General features: G+C 39.7%; 1 protein-coding gene across 5 annotated transcripts in view; it reads right to left on the bottom strand.

Annotated features, from left to right (window-relative positions):
• USP40 (ubiquitin specific peptidase 40) overlaps positions 1 to 20,345 on the bottom strand; it is a gene marked incomplete at both ends in the record, with an annotated part of 94,633 nt that overhangs the window by 33,580 nt on the left and 40,708 nt on the right. For all 5 annotated transcript variants that reach the window (XM_080690306.1, XM_080690307.1, XM_080690309.1 and 2 more), the window contains 7 exons: positions 321 to 378; positions 2,008 to 2,131; positions 4,167 to 4,486; positions 5,338 to 5,408; positions 6,160 to 6,244; positions 8,707 to 8,878; positions 11,726 to 11,807. In XM_080690306.1, coding sequence (XP_080546432.1) covers positions 321 to 378; positions 2,008 to 2,131; positions 4,167 to 4,486; positions 5,338 to 5,408; positions 6,160 to 6,244; positions 8,707 to 8,878; positions 11,726 to 11,807 — 912 coding nt within the window. The remainder of the gene's footprint in view (positions 1 to 320; positions 379 to 2,007; positions 2,132 to 4,166; positions 4,487 to 5,337; positions 5,409 to 6,159; positions 6,245 to 8,706; positions 8,879 to 11,725; positions 11,808 to 20,345) is intronic.

Raw genomic sequence — 20,345 nt, 5'->3', positions numbered from 1 at the left:
ATTAATTATATCTCAGCCAGGCATGGTAGGGCACAATTATAATCCCAGTACTTGGGAGTACTATAATCCCAGCACTACAGCGTATAGTACAATCTGAATAAATGGACTGGATGCCCACTCAAATCAGATATACTGGTTGCAGCACGGTAAGGAGAACATAGAGGACTTTAGTTATAAAGTTTCAAACAAATATATGGCAAAATGTTAACATTTGTCCACTTGGGGTGGTAGGTGTATGAGATTTCCCTAAATTATTTTCTGTACTTTCCCATATTTTTTAAAATTAAAAAATAAACCAAAAAGCAACTGTAAATGATTACCTAGTTCCTTCATTAAGTTTAATTCCTTTATGGCTTTAATTCGAATATCAAACACCACCTAAAAGAGAGGGGAAAAACCCAAAGCAATGACTGTGTGGAAGCTGAGGAGGAGGCGACACTGTCAGCACAGGCACATGGAGGTCAACTGAGAGGGCACTTACCTGACTTTTCTGCCTACTTGAACAAATTCCCCCAGCCCCGAAATTCTTCTATAAGGTTGAAAGCAAAAACTCACAACACATCTTACTAGTTACATTTTTACCAAACTGGTAGGACAGGAAGGACACCTGCAGTTCTGGCTGGAAACGCTCAGCTCGCATCCCACTCACCCGGCTGATGAAAGCAAAAGGGAGGAACCGCAGGCAAGGGCACGTCCTCCACGCCAGGGACAGCACCCAGGGTCAAAGCACCGACGACACAAACGCGCAAAGACCAAGCCAAGACCACTGAGCTTTCCACGGAGATGACTTATTTCATGTGGTTCTCTAGAGTCTAGCTTAGGCTAACTTCTTTTAGGGCACAAAGTGTTGGAAATTCAGGAGTAAAAGTGATGTCACACATTCAGAACTGGTCTCCCAGCTTGGGTCACTGGTCCTACACTGCTCCTTCTACCTTGTCAACAAACAGCAGCACACCTTAGGAAATTATAATATCAATATAGAAAATGTCATTCTAGAAGTTTCTTGTAACTTGTTACAGAAAACTTAATACATTGTGTCTATACAAGCATAAAAGATGTTTCCTAAAATGATGTTTAAGGAAATCCTTATCGCAGTCTTCAAATTGAAAACCAGAGGAATCTGTTTTAAGAGCAGTTGGCCTAGCCGGGCGTGGTGGTGCACGCTTGTAATCCCCGCGCTTGGGAGGCAGAGACAGGAGGATCGCGCAGGTTCGAAGCCAGCCGCGCGCGCGGCTTAGGAGACCCTGTTTCCAAATTTAAAAAAAAATGTTAAAATAGGTCTGGGAGTGTGGCCCGGAGGTAGAAGGGCTTCCAGGAACCCCAGCACCACCAAAAAAAAAAAAAAAAAAAAAAAAAAAAAGAGCAGTTGGCCTTTCATAGAGAACAGAGTAAAATATAGAGCAATTTAAGATAAACTTTAAAAACAAAAGCAAAAACCCACAGCATAGAAACAAAGCAATACACATACTTATAACTTATGTACACCCAGTTTTTTTTTTTTTTTTTGGTGGTACTGGGGTTCCTGGAAGCCCTTCTTCCTCCGGGCTACACTCCCAGACCTATTTTATATTTTTGAAACAGGGTCTCTTACGCCAGTGCGGCTGGCTTCGAACCTGCGCGATCCTCCTGTCTCCGCCTCCCAAGCGCGGGGATTACAAGCGTGCGCCACCACGCCCGGCTGTACACCCAGTTTTAAAAGAAAGAACCAAAGGACCCTTGAAAATAGCATTTTATATTTATCAAAGCTAGAGGATTCCATGAACTAATTAAATAGGTAATTCCCACATTCTAGGCTTTAGAGTTAGAAAAAAGGTACATATTTTTTTGGAATAGGCCCAAGGCTAATACAAGTAAATAGGTAATCATCAAATGTTAATAAAAGGTTGATTTATTAATATTTAGAAGTCTACTAAGATGACTATTCTCAAAGACTAAAATATTGCTTTCTAGATAAAAATTATACGAATTGAAAAGCTGTTAGCCAAATCTGAATGGCCGTCTACTTACTGTGTTGACAGTGGCGGATATTTTAACGTCCTTCTCTCCAGATTCTATCTGGCATAAATTTTTAACTTGGAGCCAGCTGATCTCATTCATACCAGTGATCCATTTTCCTTGTTTGGGCAACAGACTGTAGGTAAAGGTAGAAGGACATTTAAGAACGTGTCACTGTATGACGATTTTGTGGATCTGAAAACCAGTCCTTTTCCTTGGGCACTGCCTCCAAACCTCTGCAGTGTCCCTTAGTGTCACTAAAGGCGATCGTACTTTACTGAGTTGTCTCTGTAAGAGTCAGCTACCTTTTTAGGATGACGCTAAGCCGTGGTCCAGGAAGTCTATATTCAAGACTTTCAAACGCACTTTGACTTACACAAATAACTTGTGCCAGTGCGCAAGGAGAACTGCTACAACTGAAGAGCTGTGGGCTTCTTAGGAGGGCTTTAAGAGAGTGCCAAGGCCCACCTCGCGGGAGTCAGATTTAACTTTAACAACAGAGCAGCCAAAAGAGTCATGCAGACTGACACTGCACAAGGTGCCACATCTAAGGAATGCCATATACTTTATGTATTTGTATTTCCATTCTAGAGTTTTTCTAACAATTTTTTCCTACAGACGGAAGAAAGAACGGGCTAGCACATCATAGCCCTAAAACACAATTCTCTTCTTTATTTCAGTTATTCTCTGGTCACCATCTGGAGTTAGCAATCCAAATTATAACAGACTTTTGTACATTATAGTCATACATGGTAAAGGGGTACAAGATGGGAGAGGCGTACGTGCGCACATGTCCTCATTATAACAGAAGATACTTCCTATCAGACTAGTTTAGAGGAAAAACTGGATGGTGATGATGTTAATTAAAGCACTTAGCACTTGCAGTGCGCACTCTGCGAGCACTTACCTCTCTCAGTTCTTAGAACTCTACAAAATTGGCACTACTTATCACCCCTAATTTCAGAGAGACACTGATGAAATGACCTGCTGAGGTCAGCAGGTGGCAGATCTGGGAACAAGCCAGGCAGCGGGCTCCCGTGTCCCTGCCCTTGTTCACTGTATCCTGCTGCCTCCTTCAGGATCACACTCCAGCAAGCAGCGTGTCAGCACAGACTAGCAAGGAGCCATCGAATGAGGTTTACAAAGAATCTTTAACATCAGGGAGGGGGAAGCCGGATACAGCTATTCATCTCCATTATGATTCAGAAATAAAAGCCTTCAAAATAATAATTTGAGCTCAGTAGAAAAGGCAAGTCTCCAGATGCCAACAGTGGTGGAATCTGTAACAAACTTTCTTATAAACAAGATAGGGAAACATCTGCAAAACACCGTTCCAAAGGAGTGACAGTGATAAACGTAATCTACAAACTCAGTCCACCAGGGCTCTGCTTCTACATGGGGCGCCTACTACGGAAGGGTTTTAGTACGTACAGGAGTAACGAAAGCGGGAGGTATGGCGTCTCTGAGCTTCAAAAGTGACTCCAGGAGCCAAGAGGGCCTATTTGGGACTGGGAAATTCTTTAGAGTCACACCAAGGACTATATGAAGAAACTGAATTCCTTTATCAGTCTCTTAGTAACAAAGTACCCAGAAACAATCTAGCCATGATCTTAATGCCTTCCTCATAAATAATTTCAGGAATTATCTTTGTTGTGAGACTGTGCCTTTACTTTTCTTTTTGGTACTGGGGATTAAATCCAGGGGTATCCTATCTCTAAGATACACCTCTAGCCTTTTTAATCTTGTTTTAAAAACAGGATCTTGATAAATTGCTAAGGCTGGCTTTGACTTGTGATTCTTTTGTCTCAGTCTCCCAAGTATTAGAATTACAGGTATGTTTTACAATGGTTGGCTCTTGCATTTAGATTTAGAATTAGTGCTCGTCAAAGTTCATTTAGTAAGATTTTGCTTTACAGCTAATTAATTAAGACCACACATAAGTCTATAAAACTAGGGATTCCTATATTATTTTGTAACCACATTTACTAGAAAATCACTTTACAATATTTTTCTCTAAGTTGTATAACCTAAAATATCTCTACATACAATATTTAGAATACAATGTCTAGAAATAAAGAAGCATTTAACTCTCATTATTAAAATAAAGCTTTAGAGGTCTACTGGACGGTGCTATAATTAAAGTAACTTAAACATTCCTCTTTTCTTTTTACCTGTTCTCGCTGTCAGGAGGCTGAACGAGAACCAAGCTTCCATTTCTGAGCCCTTGCTCCCTGAAGGTCTTCTTCATGTCTTCCTGGGCAATGGTGGTCCAGTTCTTTTCACCTGCAGACTCAGCACTGTTTATCAAGATGATGCCTTCTGGGATTGCCAGGGCTGTGAACACAGTGCCCACTTCTGCGTTAGCTGGAAAGACATGTGGAGACTCTACCAACTGCCCACTCTTTTGGGCTTGGCCACTTGATTCCAGATGAAGGACATTTAACAGCAGAGGCTCGCAGTCAATGCCAGTCTGAATCTTGACTCCTCCAACCTGAACAGCATCAAGACAACCACCACTATAGCTTATATTTGCAAGTTAACATCAAAACTGGAAAAGACTATCTTTGTAGAATATCCACCAACCAAGTGGAATTCAATTTTCACAAATGTCTTTTCAGTATCAGAGGAGTAACTTTAGATTTCTTTTGAAAGGTTCTCTTACCCATCTTTTCTTGCTGAGGAGAGAAATCTGGACTGGAGGTAGAAATTTATGAGTTATCAGAATGGTGATGTGGCCTTGGAAATATAGAAGGATCACGGATGGGCTGGAGTAGCTGAGGTGCTCCTCACTCTGCTCCTCCAATGCCCCCCCCTTCCCTAATTTCCTATTCAGGTGGCCCAGCCCTCTGAATACCAGAGGATCCTCTACACACCCCTACTACAGTGTATACGGGGCCATTATTTACACTCTGAGCACCGGAAGGAAACTGACTGACCTAGCTTGTATCCAGCATCTGATACACAGCCTGGCACAAGAGAGGTTTCAGTAAATATCATTCTATCAAACAACCATCGCTGACTGGGCTAAAATGTGATCGACACTGGGCATGGCGGTGCATGCCTGTAATCCCAGTACTTGGGAGGCTGAGACAGCAGGATCGCACATTTGTGGCCAGCCTCAGCAACTTAGTGGAATCTTGTTTCAAAATAAAATAAAATAGGACTGGGATGTAGCTCAGAGGTAGAATGCTTCTGGGTTCAATCTCCATTACCATAAAAAAAAGTATGGGCCACTTCAGTGGTTTTCTAATGTCTAACTGCCTTTGCATATGCTGGATAAAAATTTTCATTACTTCTAAAAGCCCCAAATTATCATATTTCTTTAGTAATTTTTCTTTTTACCTCCACTCCATTCCATACAAAGATATCTTCCCCATCAGCAAGCTCAGCCTCCCTCAGTGTCAGCGCATCTTCTAGAACGAGGAGGTATCAGTGAGAACATTCGTTATGATGAGCAAAAACAGTTTGGCTACAGAAAGCTGCGGCACATAAACACTTCATCATACCGTCACTTTGTGCCATCTTATTTTTACTTTCAGAGGGTGCTACATTGCTGTGGGAGCGCAGTGGTGGTGCGTCTGAGTGCCCGGTGTGGCACCAGGAGGTGGGCGCAGGCCCCGGGAGGCCTGTCACCGCAGGCTGTAAGTGCTGGCTGGCTCAAGCCTCTTGGCTTCAGTGTCTCATTTATTAAATGAGGGGAAATGAATTTTGGTTAAGTGAGAAGTCCAAAATAAATGCTACTGTTATTACTTGTTATCACTGTTCTTGTTATTTAGAGAAAATACTATTAAACTCTCAAAGTTCTTTTGTTTGTTTTTCCATAAAATCTGAAGCTGAGAATTGAGTAGAAAATAAAGCCACATAAAGAAGGTTCAAATGGTTTCAGACTATTTTGCTTAATAGTTTGTGGTATAAAAAATTACAAAGTTTTTCTTAGAAAGATGGCCTTAGTTTCAGAAAACATAAAACATTTCCATGTTAAGATTTCACACCTTCTATAAATTGGACACATTATAAATCAGATGAATTACTTCTTGAAAGCTGACCATGTGATGGTAAGCTATGTCACTGGGAAGTCGTCAGCAGGGGTGTAGGAAGTAGTAGGTCAACACCACAGAAATAAAAATACATAAACTGAGTGGCTATGTCTTCAATTTATCTCACCGTCAAGTGTGTGGTAAATGTGAAGTCCTGCTGGCACATGTTTTGCAACACTAAGAACCATGTCTCCTTCCCAAAATTCTAAGAGCTGGAGATGAGAAAAATGAAAAGCAACACATGAATATTTCCACATCTGAGAAGACCAGTGCTGTGCAAATTTACAGAGGGCAAGCAAATGAGTACTCATCCCCATCGCACACAGAAGACTGGAAATAAGGCAGTTCGCATCATTCCCATGAAATGACCTAAGTCCACGGATGATCGATCTGATCTGGTACTCACTAAAGGATTCTGGCACACATAAAGAACACAATAGCCTCTGGGTTCAACCCAGGAACCACACACACACAAAAAAAATAATAATAACCTAACAATACAACAACCATCTAGAGAATTTTACAGGCCGATCTAGGAATTTCTGTCCAAAGAGCTACGCTTTTTTGTTTAATCAGCGCTGACTTCAGCCTACATTCATACTCTATTACACCAGAAAGAAAGGTCTCCATTGTAAATTTAAAAGTAGCACCTCTCAGTTGGGCATGGGGTGGCATATGCCTGTAATCCCAGTACTTGGGAGGCTGAGACAGGAGGATCACAGGTTAGAGGCCAGCCCCAGCAACTTAGCAAGGTCCTTAGCAACTTAGTGGGACTCTGTTTCAAAATAAAAAATAATACAGGGTTGGGTGTGGCCCAGAGGTAGAACACCATTGAGTTTAATACCAAGTAACACACACACACACACACACACACACACACACACACACACACGCACACACACAGCAGCAAGGCCCACCTTAACATTTCTATATCTGCTGCAATTCTGAGGACTGTGGTATCTCACTCCAATAGCGTGACCTGGAAAAGTCACTCATACCTCATTGTTCATTTACAAAACTGCAGTATTCTTCTCTTAAAGAGACAGTTGGTATTCACAGTGATTCATTCAGTGAGTCAGCACCACTAAGTCACAGAGACGGACCTTGCAACACCAGAGCAGACAGGGTGAGGCAAAACTTAGGAAAACGAACAAGGTCTCTTCCACTTGAAAGTCACCCTCGCCAGGCTCAGATCCCCAAGCCAACTGTCTCAGCGCTGCTGGCACTGGCTCAGAAATGAACTGAGACTGCCAAAGTTCAGAAATATTAGACAACTTTAAAGATCCTGAACTGACCCAGCATTTAAATAACACTCAAACTAATGTTAAAAAGAAATTGGTTTCCTTTTCTTGGTAGAAGAAAATAGAAAGCTATTATGGCAAGCAATACAACTGTCCAGAAAGTGTATTTAGGTTATTGTGGGACAAAACCCCAGAAGCTTATCTGTATTTCCCATTTCCCTTTTCCTTGATGAGGAAGCAGTGGGGGAAAGGCCACCAGGTGAAGCGGAGGGAGCCCGTGCTGTGGCCTGGTGCCTGCACTAGCGACCCCGGCACACGCAACGCCGGCCTCTACATCGCCGGTTCTTCATCTTTAAAATGGAGTTAGCTTGCCCTCATGAGGCCAAAGGACTGTGAGTAAAATAAAGAGCACTGGTTTGCAGATGATGATTGCAGTGTCTGTTTTAAACTCCAAACTAGTAGATATTTTCCATCACTTAAGAGTCTTAATAGAGCCAGGTACAGTGGCACATGCCTGTAATCCCAGTACCTGGAAGGCTGAGAAAGGAGAATCTCAGGTCTGAGGCCAGCCTCAGCAAGTAGTGAGACTTCATCAATCTAGTGAGACCTTGTTTCAAAAAAATATTGGGTTGGAGGTATACAGTAACACACACACACACACACACACACACACACACACACACACACACATGCACTCTTATTAGGGCTAAGTGCTCAGGGGTAGACTGCTTACCTAGCATTTTAGCATGTGCAAGACCTTGGGTTCTATTCCCAGCATCTCAAAAACATCATATTAATAAATACTATTCTTGCTGGGCGTGGTGGCGCACGCTTGTAATCCCCGCACTTGGGAGGCTGAGACAGGAGGATCGCACAGGCTCGAAGCCAGCCTCAGCTACTTGGTGAGGCTTTCAGCAACTTAGTGAGACCCTGTTTCCAGATAAAATATAAAATAGGTCTGGGAGGATAGCCCGGAGGTAGAAAGCTTCTGCATTCCACCCCCAGTACCATAAAAAAATAAAAATAAATAATAAATAAATACTATTCTTTACTGTAGAGTACAAAATTAGTTGCTTTTATTTGAATGGTTCTTGGTTTTAAGTGTATGTTCAACTTTATCTTCTTGTATTCTTTGGGAAACAACTCCATTTCATTTACTTTCCATGAAAGAGGAAACTTTATATGCTTTCTGGCCCCCAAATAAATGCACCAGGTCCCATTCGTCCCCTGAAAAGCCGTTGTAAGTGCACAGAAATGCCTCTGTACAAGACTGACAAGCAAAGAAGGGACATTAGGCCCCACTCTCTGAAATGGAAATGTGGGATTTTTCTAAGAAGCTTTGAAAAATAGATGTAACCTAAATAAGATGAAATGGAAAAGCCAGCTCAAAATAGACCTTAATGTCTCAATTAGGGGAAGTAAGGCTAAATTACCTGAAAGATTGACTGCCGGAGGTCTCCTAAAGTCTTTCTTTTATCAAAGGTCAAATCCCACACGCTTTCTGTCTGAGAGGTTACTGGGTGCAGAGCCCCATTGAAGAAATGATAATGTGGGCCCAGGTGAAGATGCAATTCAAAATTATTGTTTGCAGAATCCCATTCTGCCCTTCAAAGAGACATAAAAATACGCAAATATTATGTTTTTATAACAATGTGTTTTATCTTATACCAAAAATATTCGATTTACAATACAAATAAGTTCTCCTAAGCGACACCCTTTTCTTCCCTCTGCCCAAATGATTCATTTTAGATTTTCAATAGATAGCAAACATTCAGCATGACGACCACCAGCATTCTAAAGGTTACCTGGAGTGCTATTTCTCTGAACAAACAGTGACACTTGAAAGCTTCCAATCCCGAGATTCCATTATGGCTGTGGGCAAATGCTGGACACTTGCTCACGTAATTGTTGAGGAAGATTTACTGACTCCTGTCACCCTCACTCCTGCCAGCTTCCTCAGGCTCCCCCAAGAGAGTTAAGGTTGCTCCATCTTTCTGAATGTACACCCCCAGGTTCAATGTCCGTGGCAGCAGCCTGTGCTGGCGGCTCCTCTGACGCTGCACCTGTTCCCCTAGGCGGTCTGACCAGTAGAGCTGGAATGAGGTCGTCACCAGGACTCAGCCCTTTACATACAGTTCTATTAATGTAGTCAAAGACAGTGACAGCATGTACTTCTTTTCTTTTTCCTTTTTTTTCTTTTGGTATTGGGGATTGAATCCAGGACATTCCATCTCTGAGCTATACTCCCAGCCCTTTTTATTTTTTGAAACAGTGTTTTGCTAAATTGCTGAGTTTGGCCTTGAACTTTGATCCTCCTGTCTTAGCCTGGGTATTCTTTTTTGGATGGCCACATTAAGGACACTGGTACTAGCTAACCGAAACCCCTCAAGGTATTGTCTTTTTTTTTTTTTTTTTAACTAGGGACTGAACTCAAGGGCATTCTATCTCCAGCCCAGTTTTATTTTTATTTTGTTTTATTTGTAAAACTGGGGATTGAACCCAGGGGCATTCATACCTCTGACCTATAGCCCCAGCCCTATTTGTGTGTTTGTGTGTTTGTGTGTGTGTGTGTGTGTGTGTGTGTGTGTGTTTGTGTGTGTGTTACTGGGGATGGAACCCAGGGACCTTCTACCTCTGGGCTACATCCTCAGACCTATTTTATATTTTATTTGGAAATAGGGTCTCACTAAGCTGCTGAGAGCCTCACTAAGCTGCTGCATGATCCTCCTGTCTCAGCCTCCCAAGCGCAGGGATTACAAGCGTGCGCCACCACGCCCAGCTCTAATATATATATATATATATATAATCTAATATATATTATTATCTAATATATATATATATATCTTATCTAATATATATATTTGTGTGCGTGTGTGTGTGTGTGTGTGTGTGTGTGTGTGTGTGGTACTGGGGGTGGAACCCAGAGGCTTTCTACCTCCAGGCTATACTCCCAGACCTATTTTCTATTTTTATTTGGAAACAAGGTCTCACTAAATTGCTTAGAGCCTCACTAAGTAGCTGAGACTGGCTTCGAACCTGTGCGATCCTCCTGTCTCAGCCTCCTAAGCGCAGGGATTACAAGTGTGCACCACCACGCCCGGCTCTAATATATTTTTTAAACAGGGTCTCAGTAAGTTGTGGAGGGCCTCACTAGGTAGCTGAGGCTAGCCACGAACCTGTGATCTTCCTGTCTCAGCTTCCTAAGTACTGGGCTTACAAACATGCCCGATTTTATTTTTATTTTAAAACAGGAGTCTCTCTAGGTTGATTAGTCTCAATACTTGTGAGTCTGTCCTTAAACCTACGATTCTCCTGTCTTAGCCTCCCAAGTACCAGGATTACAGGAGTGTACCATCACGCCTGGCATGGGTATTCTGTTATTTATTTATTTATTTATTTATTTATTTATTTATTTATTTATTTAGTTTTTGCCATATTGGGGATTGAACCCAGGGGTATCCTATCTTTAGGCTCATCCCCAGCACTATTTTTCATTCTTTATTTTGAAACAGGGCCTCACTGAGTAGCTGAGGCTGGCTGCGAACCTGCAATCCTCCTGTCTCAGCCTCCCAAGTCCTAGGATTACAAGAGTGTGCCACCATACCTGGCTTTTAAAAAGTGTTGTTTTTAAATATCAACTGCTGAGACCACTCATGCAGCTTATTTTCTGCATGTAAGATGTCTCCCTCTGGTCTTGTCTTTTCAGTATCTTGGTTTTTGTTGAGAGTTCCTTTGGCCTCATGTGTCATGCATGTACTTTCGATTTTTTCTCCCAGCTCCAGGTCCATGATAAAAACGTTGAATACATCCCTGCTCCATAATCAGCCCCCTGGGCCCACAAGGAGGCCACAGAACCATCCATTTCCCCACCTATTACCCTCTGACCCTGCTCTTCAGGACCAAGGTAAGGCCCCAAAAGAGACTATTGAGATTACCAAGTAACAGAAGCCACCCGTTTAAGAATCCACTGGAGGCTTTTGCCCAAGATCGACACTAAACTCGGCAGTTTCTAGAACCCATATTTCCTTCCTTTTGAAAATCAGCTCACTCCTGTCTTCTGTCACTATGTCAGTTCATCATAATTACTTAAAAATGAGGGTGGCTTTAATGAGAAGCTGTCTTTGTACCCAAAGGACTATACGTGGCCAGGCTAGGACACGATTCACTCGGCCCAACTCTGTGCTGCCAGTCTCTCCAGTCTTCTCAGGCTTCACTCCCTACTGGACAATGGTTACTTCTTTATATGTCATTGTTTAGTTCACTTTCACAGACAGGAATCATTTTGAAATAAAAGATACCTTCACTATAAAACTTAACAGCTAAATACACGCTGGAATTAACTAGTGAACTATTTTCCCCTTAAATGTTTTTTTATTATCAAATGCTTAAGTATAAATTAGATCTATATTTCCCAGAAAGACTATTCAACCTGTAAAAGTAACTTGAAATTACCTTTTCATCTGCAGCTCAATGTTGGCGGCGTCCATTTCTTTCAGCAAGTGACCAGGGATCCTGTACCTTGGGTTGGCGAGGGCTGTGAATGAAACTTGTCATTACTGTGCTGACTAAATGAGATGTCTGCTGAAAGGCAGCATGCATGGGGGAGGACTGTGCTGGAGTCAGGATGGCACAACTAACAAGCGGGGGCAGGCTGGTGTCCTCTGGATCTCAGTCCCCAGTTGAGAAACAAAGAGAACCAATGAAAGAGCCAAGCTAGAATTCCATTTCTTTAACCCTCTTTAAATATGCTTTTTGAATGGAACACCAATTATTTTCATCCTGATTATACATGTAGCAACAGATTATTCTAAAAGTTCTGAAAATTATTTTTTAAAATGTACCATATTATTTGTAATCTCACTTCTAAAATAAGCATGCAAGCCAGGCGTGGTGGTGCATGCTTGTAATCCCCGTGCTTGGGAGGCGGAGACAGGAGGATCGCACAGGTTCGAAGCCAGCCTCAGCTACTTAGTGAGGCTCTCAGCTACTTAGTGAGACCCTGTTTCCAAATAAAATGGAAAATAGGTCTAGGAGTATAGCCCGGAGGTAGAAAAGCCCCTGGGTTCTACCCCAGTACCACACACACAAAAAAATAAATAAATAAATAAAATAAAAAATAAATAAAAAAATAAAACAAGTGTGCACACATGCACACACATTTACTTTTTATTTAAAAATGAGATTATATTTAGTATATTCATAACTTGCTTTTTCATTTCATTTACTGTATTTTTCCATAGTCTTCAATAAATGATTACATAGTGGCCTATTTTATAAGTAGCATAATTAATCTAACCAATATTTTTCAGTTAGATATTAAGGTAGTCTCCAACTAAGCACTATTATAAAATAACAGTGGCAACAAACATCTTTAAACATAAAAGGTGATACTGCTGACCTCAAGACAAGTTTGTGGGAGTTACTGGATTAAGGGGTGTGACGGTTTCAAGGCATTTAAACGCACACCCACACTGGCTGCATTAGTTCAGACACCCACAGCTGCAGAGGAGGTATCAGCTGCTGAGAACAGACTCACAGAAATACATGGCGTGGTGTGAAAAGCAGCATCTTAACTGCTGTTTTGATTAAAATTCTTCTGATTATGGATTGGGGTAAACATTTTTTTGAAGAAGTAGGAATTTCTTCTTTTGCACATGAATTATTATTTTTCTGCAGTACTTTTAAACTTTTCCCAATTTACTACTGAATACCATGGGATATATGTAAGAGTACACTACAGATAAAATAAAATTTGTCATTTGTTTTACTATTTTCTATTAGTGTGTCATCTCAGGTTTATATCACTTCCATAATCTTTTTATTTCTTTGTCTTTAAGCTTGGAAAGATCTTTTCTACCTTAAAATCAAATTACTAGGCCAGGTGTGGTGGTACACGCTTGTAATCCCTGTACTTGAGAAACTAAGACAGGAGGATCAGCCTCAGCCACTGAGTGAGACCCTCTGCAACTCAGACCCTGTTTAAAAATAAGGAGTAAGCCAGGTGTAGTGGTGCACATTTATAATCCCAGCATTTGGGAGGCTGAGAGAGGAGGGTCACAGTTCACGGACAGCCTCAGGTACTTAGTGAAGCCCTTTACAATTCAGTGAGACCCTGTTTCAAAATAATACAGATTTTTAAGGCTTTTTTTTTTTTTACACAGAAGCACTATAGTTTCATTTAACTGATTGGAAGAATAGAAGAAAATGCTTTAGTTATAGCCTTAGCAAAAAATCAACTTCCCAATAATACTTACTCAATAATTAACCACTTTTCCACTTATCTGAAATGCTACCACACCGAGGACTGAAATCTGTTGTGCTCAGGTCAAATCCTGGGTTTAACCCTCTATTTCACGATCTGTCTACCTTCTGACATCAACACGCTCTTCACTGCTCTAACTTTATGAATATGTTTTCACTGATACCATAAATGTCTCCTCAGCATTCTCTTATTCAGTTTTAATGGTTTTATTTCTCTAGTTGAATTTTAGAATCATTTTGTAAAGTTCTATTCCTTCATCCCCAAAAGTCCATCAAGATTTTGGTTGAGCCGGGCGTGGTGGCGCATGCTTGTAATCCCCGCGCCTGGGAGGCAGAGACAGGAGGATTGATCGCACAGGTTCGAAGCCAGCCGCGCTGGCTTAAGGGACTCAGTTTCCAAACAAAAAGTATATATGTAAAAAATAGGTCTGGGAGTGTAACCTGGAGGCAGAAGGGCTTCCAGGAGCCCCAGTACCACCAAAAAAAAAAAAAAATTTTTTTTGGTTGAACCTTTATTCAATTCCTAAGCTAACTGGAAACTGTCAATTTTGGGCATATTCCAAATGTGCTCATACTTTACTTGAATCATTTTTGTGAAAAAGACTCATAGTCTATCTGAAGACATTATTTTTCTGTTAATATGTATTTCTATAATTATGCATTCTAATCCACAATACTTTTATCAGGACCATTACCACATCCCCATAACCCACTGGGAAAATACAGAGCCCTTTTGGTTAACAGCAGAGTTACGTAACTGTTTCAGATCTAGAGAGTTAATTCCTTTGATTTTCATGCAAATTGAAACTGCTTTATCCTTATTCTTTATAAAAATAATCACTATTCTCATTCTCTCAGAACTTTCTTTTCATCTCTAATCATAGATATGTTTCAATTTAAAAAGCTTTCCGACTTGGGTTTTTTTTTTATTTTTGAGACACTTTGGGAAATGATCAAGTCTTACTGATTTATTCCCATTAACAGCTTCAATTAAAAAGTACTTTTAACTATTAGAAGCCTCAAATAATCAATGATCTCCATGGTAGGAGCTCTCTTGGCTCAAGAAGTGCTGCAAAGATATTTCAACTGATCAGAGAACATTATCATGAGGCAAAAAACAAAACAAAACAAAACAAAACAAAGAAAAATAAAGGGAAATATAAGAAAGTTATACCAAGGCAGCTTACAACAAAGGCCCACACTGGCTGAATGACAAAGCCAAGCCTGAACGTATATTAGTAAAATAGGATTGTTTCCTTTCCTTTTTTTTCTTTTTTCTGCTGATTTTTGTTTTATTTGGGTTTTTTTTTTGTTTTTGGGGTTTTCTTTTTTTTTGGTTTTCGTTTTTTTTGGGGGGTTTTCTTTTTCTCCTTTTTACTTTTATTTGGGTTTCTTGTTTGTTTGGATCTTTCACTTCATATTACATGGTTGTCAGTTCGTTTTATTTTATGTTTATCCTGTTTACATTCTTAACCCTTGTCGTTCTCTCTTGGCGGTCCATTTTTGTATTGTAGATGTTGCTGTTTATATTTGATGTATAATAGTCTTTCTACCTTATTTTGTTACTTTATCCGTTTGTGTGTGTGTGCTCCTTCCCCCCACTCCCTCTACAAAAGTCTAAAATTTAGACTATCAACTATCTTCCTTCAAAACTTTCTCTTTGTCCCCTAACTGTATCTCTTTGTTTAACACACAAAGTTTCTCACATCTCCATACTTAAACATTCTAATAAATACAAGAGTCCTACTATCTAACCTTCTCCCATTCTCAACCTGATTCAACCCTATTATACTTAAATTCTTCCACAACCTAATTATATCCTCTACCTTACCTGACTCCTGCACCCATCACCCTAGCTATGTCACCATCACCCAGTCCTTACCACTTGAAAAAGTACTGCTTACCTGTTGACTCTTCTAAATCCCTACTACTAAGACTGGACTATACACAATACCCACAAAACAATGGGAAGACATCAGAAAAACAGGCCTGAGAACTTTGAAAATATGAGAACCAGGAGTAGTGGAGAAATGACAGAAGTCATGAATACTGACCTACAAGAAATGCAAGAAGGAGAGTTCCGTTCTGAATCTTGATCTACAATATGATGAAAGGATTTAAAACAAGTCTAGAGGAGATGAAAGATGAATCAGAAACACTAAGAAAGAATCAGAAAGAGGTCTGGGATGAAAGAGTCAATAAATGAAAAGAAGACAGCAATAGAAAGAAATTCTGGAAGATGAGATGAAATGGAAAGTAGAATATCACTGTTAGTGATATCCAAAACTGAAAACAGTATACAGAAGTCATTACAGCAGCAAAACCTAAACACCCAGAAAATATGGGACAATATGAAGCGTCCTAACTTACGGATAAAAGGCATTAAAGAAGGGATAGAGGTACAGACCAAAGGCATCCATAATCTCTTCAGAGAAATCATTTCAGAGAATTATCCAAACATGGAAAGAGACTTGGGTCTTCATGTCCAGGAGACATACAGAACACCATTAAGACAAGATCAAAGAAGGACCTCCCCACGCCACATAATAGTCAAAATGACCAACATAGAGGCCAAGGAAGGAATCTTAAAAGCAGTGAAAACAAAAGTACGGGTGACATATAGAGGCAAAACAATAAGAATCACCCCAGACTATAAAACCCAGGTCATGAATGCTAGGAGAGACTGGTACGACGTGATTCAGACCCTGGAAGAAAATAACTTCCAACCAAAACTACTATATCCAGCAAAACTACTATTCAGAATTGATGGAGAGCCGGGCGTGGTGATGGATGCTTGTAATCCCCACGCTTGGGAGGCGGAGACAGGAGGATCGTGCAAGTTCGTAGTCAGCCTCGCTGGCTTAAGAGACCTTGTTTCCAAATAAATAAAAAATATAAAATAGGTCTGGGAGTGTAGCCCAGAGGTAGAAGGGCTTCTAGGAACCCCAGTACCACCATACAAAAAAAATAATAATAAATAAAAAAACAAAACTGATGGAGAAATAAGTATTTCAAGATAATCAGAATCTCAAAAAATTCATGAATTCAAAGCCAACACTACAGAAAATTCTTAAAGAAATAAACCATAATGAAGAAAAAAGAAGCAGACTTCAGAACCAGAGAAGAGAGGAAGTTGATAAGTGGGCCATATAAGAAGGACCAAACTACCAAACAGAAGACAGAACACAAAATGACAGAAAATAAAAATCATATTTCAAAAACATCTCTGAACATCAAAGGACTTAACTCACCAATCAAAAGACACAGACTGGCAATGTGGATTAAAAAACATAATCCAAATATATGCTGTCTGCAAGAAACTCACCTTACAGCCAAAGACATTCTGAAAGTGAAAGGATAGAAACAGATATACCATGCTATTGGAGACCAAAAAAGAGCAGGGTAGCAACCCTGATATCCAACAAAACAGACTTTAAACTAAAACACATCAGAAGAGACAAATCAGGGCACTTCCTTTTACTAAAAGGAACAACACACCAAGAAGATATAATGATAGTAAATGTTTATGCCCCAAATGTGGGTGCAACCACATTTGTAAAACAAATCCTTCTGGACATAAGATCTCAAATAGACCCAAATACAATAATTCTGGGAGAGTTTAATATGCCTCTCACACCACTGGATCGATCTTCAAGGCAAAAGCTGAGTAAAGACTCTTTAGAACTAAAGAAAACTATAAACCAAATGGACCTAACAGACATTTACAAAATATTTCAGTCAGGAACTACAGAATACACATTCTTCTCAGCAGCCCATGGAACCTTCTCCAAAATAGATCACATCCTGGGACACAAAGAAAGCACCAGAAAATTCAAAAGATGTAATATAATTCCTTGCATCTTTTCAGGCCACAATGAAATAAAAGTAGAAATTAACAACAGGAAACTCAAAAGAAACTATTCAAATACATGGAGACTGAACAATACACTACTGAATGATAAATGGGTAAGAGCGGAAATAAGGGAAGAAATAAAGAAATTTATGGAAACAAATGAAAACAGAGACACAACTTACCAAAATCTATGGGACACTATGAAGGCAGTATTAGAAGGAAAGTTTTTTGCATTGAGTGCCCATATAAGAAGGACAGAGAATCACGAAGTAAAGAACCTAATGACACAACTCAAGGACCTAGAAAGATTGCAACAGTCTAATTCTAAAGCCAGCAGAAGGCAGGAAATCATGAAAATCAGAGCAGAAACAAATGAAATAGAGAACAACAACAACAAAAAATTCAAAGAATCAACAAAACAAAAAGCTAGTTCTTTGAAAAGATTAATAAAATTGATAAATCACTGGCCAACTTAATCAAAAACAAAAGAGAATCAACTCAAATTATTAAAATTATAAATGAAAAAGGAACATCACCACAGATAGTGGAGAAATTCAAAGGATTATCAGGAGCTACTTTAAAAATTTATACTCCAATAGACTAGAAAACATGGAAGAAATTAATAGATTTCTAAGCACAGTTAACCTACCTAAAGTGAACCAAGAGGACATAACAAGCCTAAACCAACCAACAACAACCAAAGAAATAGAAATGGTGATAAAAATTCTTCCATCAAAGAAAAGCCCAGGCCAGATGGGTTTCCAGCTGAATTCTACAAAACCTTCAGTGAAGAACTAATACCAATACTTCATAACTTGTTCCAGGAAATTGAAAGAGATGGAACTCTCCCAAATTCCATGAGGCCAGTATCACATTAATCCTCAAACCAAATAAAGATATCTCAAGAAAGGAAAACTACAGACCAATATCCTTAATGAACATAGATGCAAAAATTCTAAACAAAATCCTAGCTATAAGCATTCAAAACCATATCAAGAGAATAATACACCACAACCAAGTTGATTTCATCCCAGAAAAACAAGGCTGGTTCACCATACGCAAATCAATACATGTTATATTCACCACGTAAATAGAACCAAGAACAAAAACCACATCATCATAGCAATAGATACTAAACTGTAAGAATTTCCTCTAACATTAGGAACAAGACAAGGATGCCCACTATCACCACTCCTTTTCAATATAGTCCTTGAGACTCTTGCCGCAGCAATAAGACAAGAGAAGGAAATCAAAGGAATTCACATAGGAAGAGAGGAATTAAAATTATCCGTATTCACAGATGACATGATCCTTTATCTGGAAGACCCAAAGAACTCAACCAAAAGACTTCTGGAGCTGATTGACAAATTCAGCAAAGTTTCAGGATACAAAATCAACCTAAAGAAATCAGTGGCTTTTCTTTACGCTAACAATGAATCCACAATGAAAGAAATAAAGAAAACAATTCCATTCACTATAACCTCAAAACCAATAAAATTCCTAGGAATAAACCTAACCAAAGATGCAAAAGACCTCTACAACAAAAACTATAAAACATTAAAGAAAGAAATTGAAGAAGACTTTGGAAGATGGAAAGATCTCCCATGCTCATGGATAGGCAGAATAAATATCATCAAAATGGCCATTTTGCCAAAAGTGATCTATAGAGTCAATGCAATTCCCATTAAAATACCTGCGACATTCTTCATAGCCTTAGAAAAATCAATCATGAACTTTATATGGAGAAAGAAAAGACCCAGAATAGCCAAAGCAATCCTCAGCAATAAGAATCACACAGGAGGCATCACAATCCCAGACTTCAAATTATACTATACAGCAACAGTAGTAAAAACAGCATAGTACTGGCACAATAACAGGTACACTGACCAGTGGATTAGAATAGAAGATACAGAAACAAATCCACACACCTATAGTTAATTAATCTTTGACAAGGGGGCCAAACTCATACACTGGAGAAAAGACAGCCTTTTCAACAAATGGTGCTGGGAGAACTGGCTATCCATTTGTAGAAAGATGGAACTAAATCCTTACCTCTCACCATTCACAGGAATCAACTCGAGATGGATCAAAGGCATAGAAATTAGACCTGAGACTGAAGCTACTAGAGGAGAGCACAGACTCAACACTACAACATATTGGCACAGGTAGTAACTTTCTCAACAAAACCTCCAAAGCTCAGGAAATTAAAGCAAGAATTAACAAGTGGGATGGCATCAAACTAAAAAGTTTCTTCTCATCAAAGGAAACCATCAATAACCTAAAGAGGAAGCCTACAGAATGGGAAAAGATCTTTACCAGCCACCACTCGGATAGGGGGCTAATATCCAGAATATACAAAGAGCTCAAAAGACTCTACATTAGCAAAACAAACAACCCAATCAAGAAATGGGCAATTGAACTGAACAGACACTACTGAATAGACACTTTACAAAAGAAGAGATACAAAGGGCCTACAGATATGAAAAGATGTTCTACATCATTCGCCATTAGGGAGATGCAAATCAAAACTACACTGAGATTCCATCTAACCCCAGTCAGAGTTGGCAAGCATAAAGAAATCAAATAACAACAAATGCTGGCGAGGATGTGGGGAAAGAGGAACTCTTTTACACTGTTGTTGGGAGTGCAAACTAGTTCAGCCACTATGGAGATCTGTGTGGAGATTCCTTAGAAAACTGGGAATAGATCCACCCTATGATCCAGCTCTACCACTCCTGGGTATTGTTCCAAAGGGGTTGAAATCAGAGAACTACAGCAACATATGCATACCTATGTTCATAGCACAATTCTTAATAGCCAAAATATGGAACCAACCCAGGCCTCCATCAACAGATGAATGGATTGCAAAACTCTGGGAAATACACACAATGGAATTCTACTCAGCCATAAAGAAGAACAAAATTATACCATTTGCAAGAAGATGGAAAGTCCTGGAGA

Source organism: Muscardinus avellanarius (genome assembly GCF_963383645.1).
Source record: "Muscardinus avellanarius genome assembly, chromosome: 2".
Classification (NCBI taxonomy): domain Eukaryota; kingdom Metazoa; phylum Chordata; class Mammalia; order Rodentia; family Gliridae; genus Muscardinus; species Muscardinus avellanarius.
This window is presented reverse-complemented; position numbering and strand designations above follow the sequence as displayed.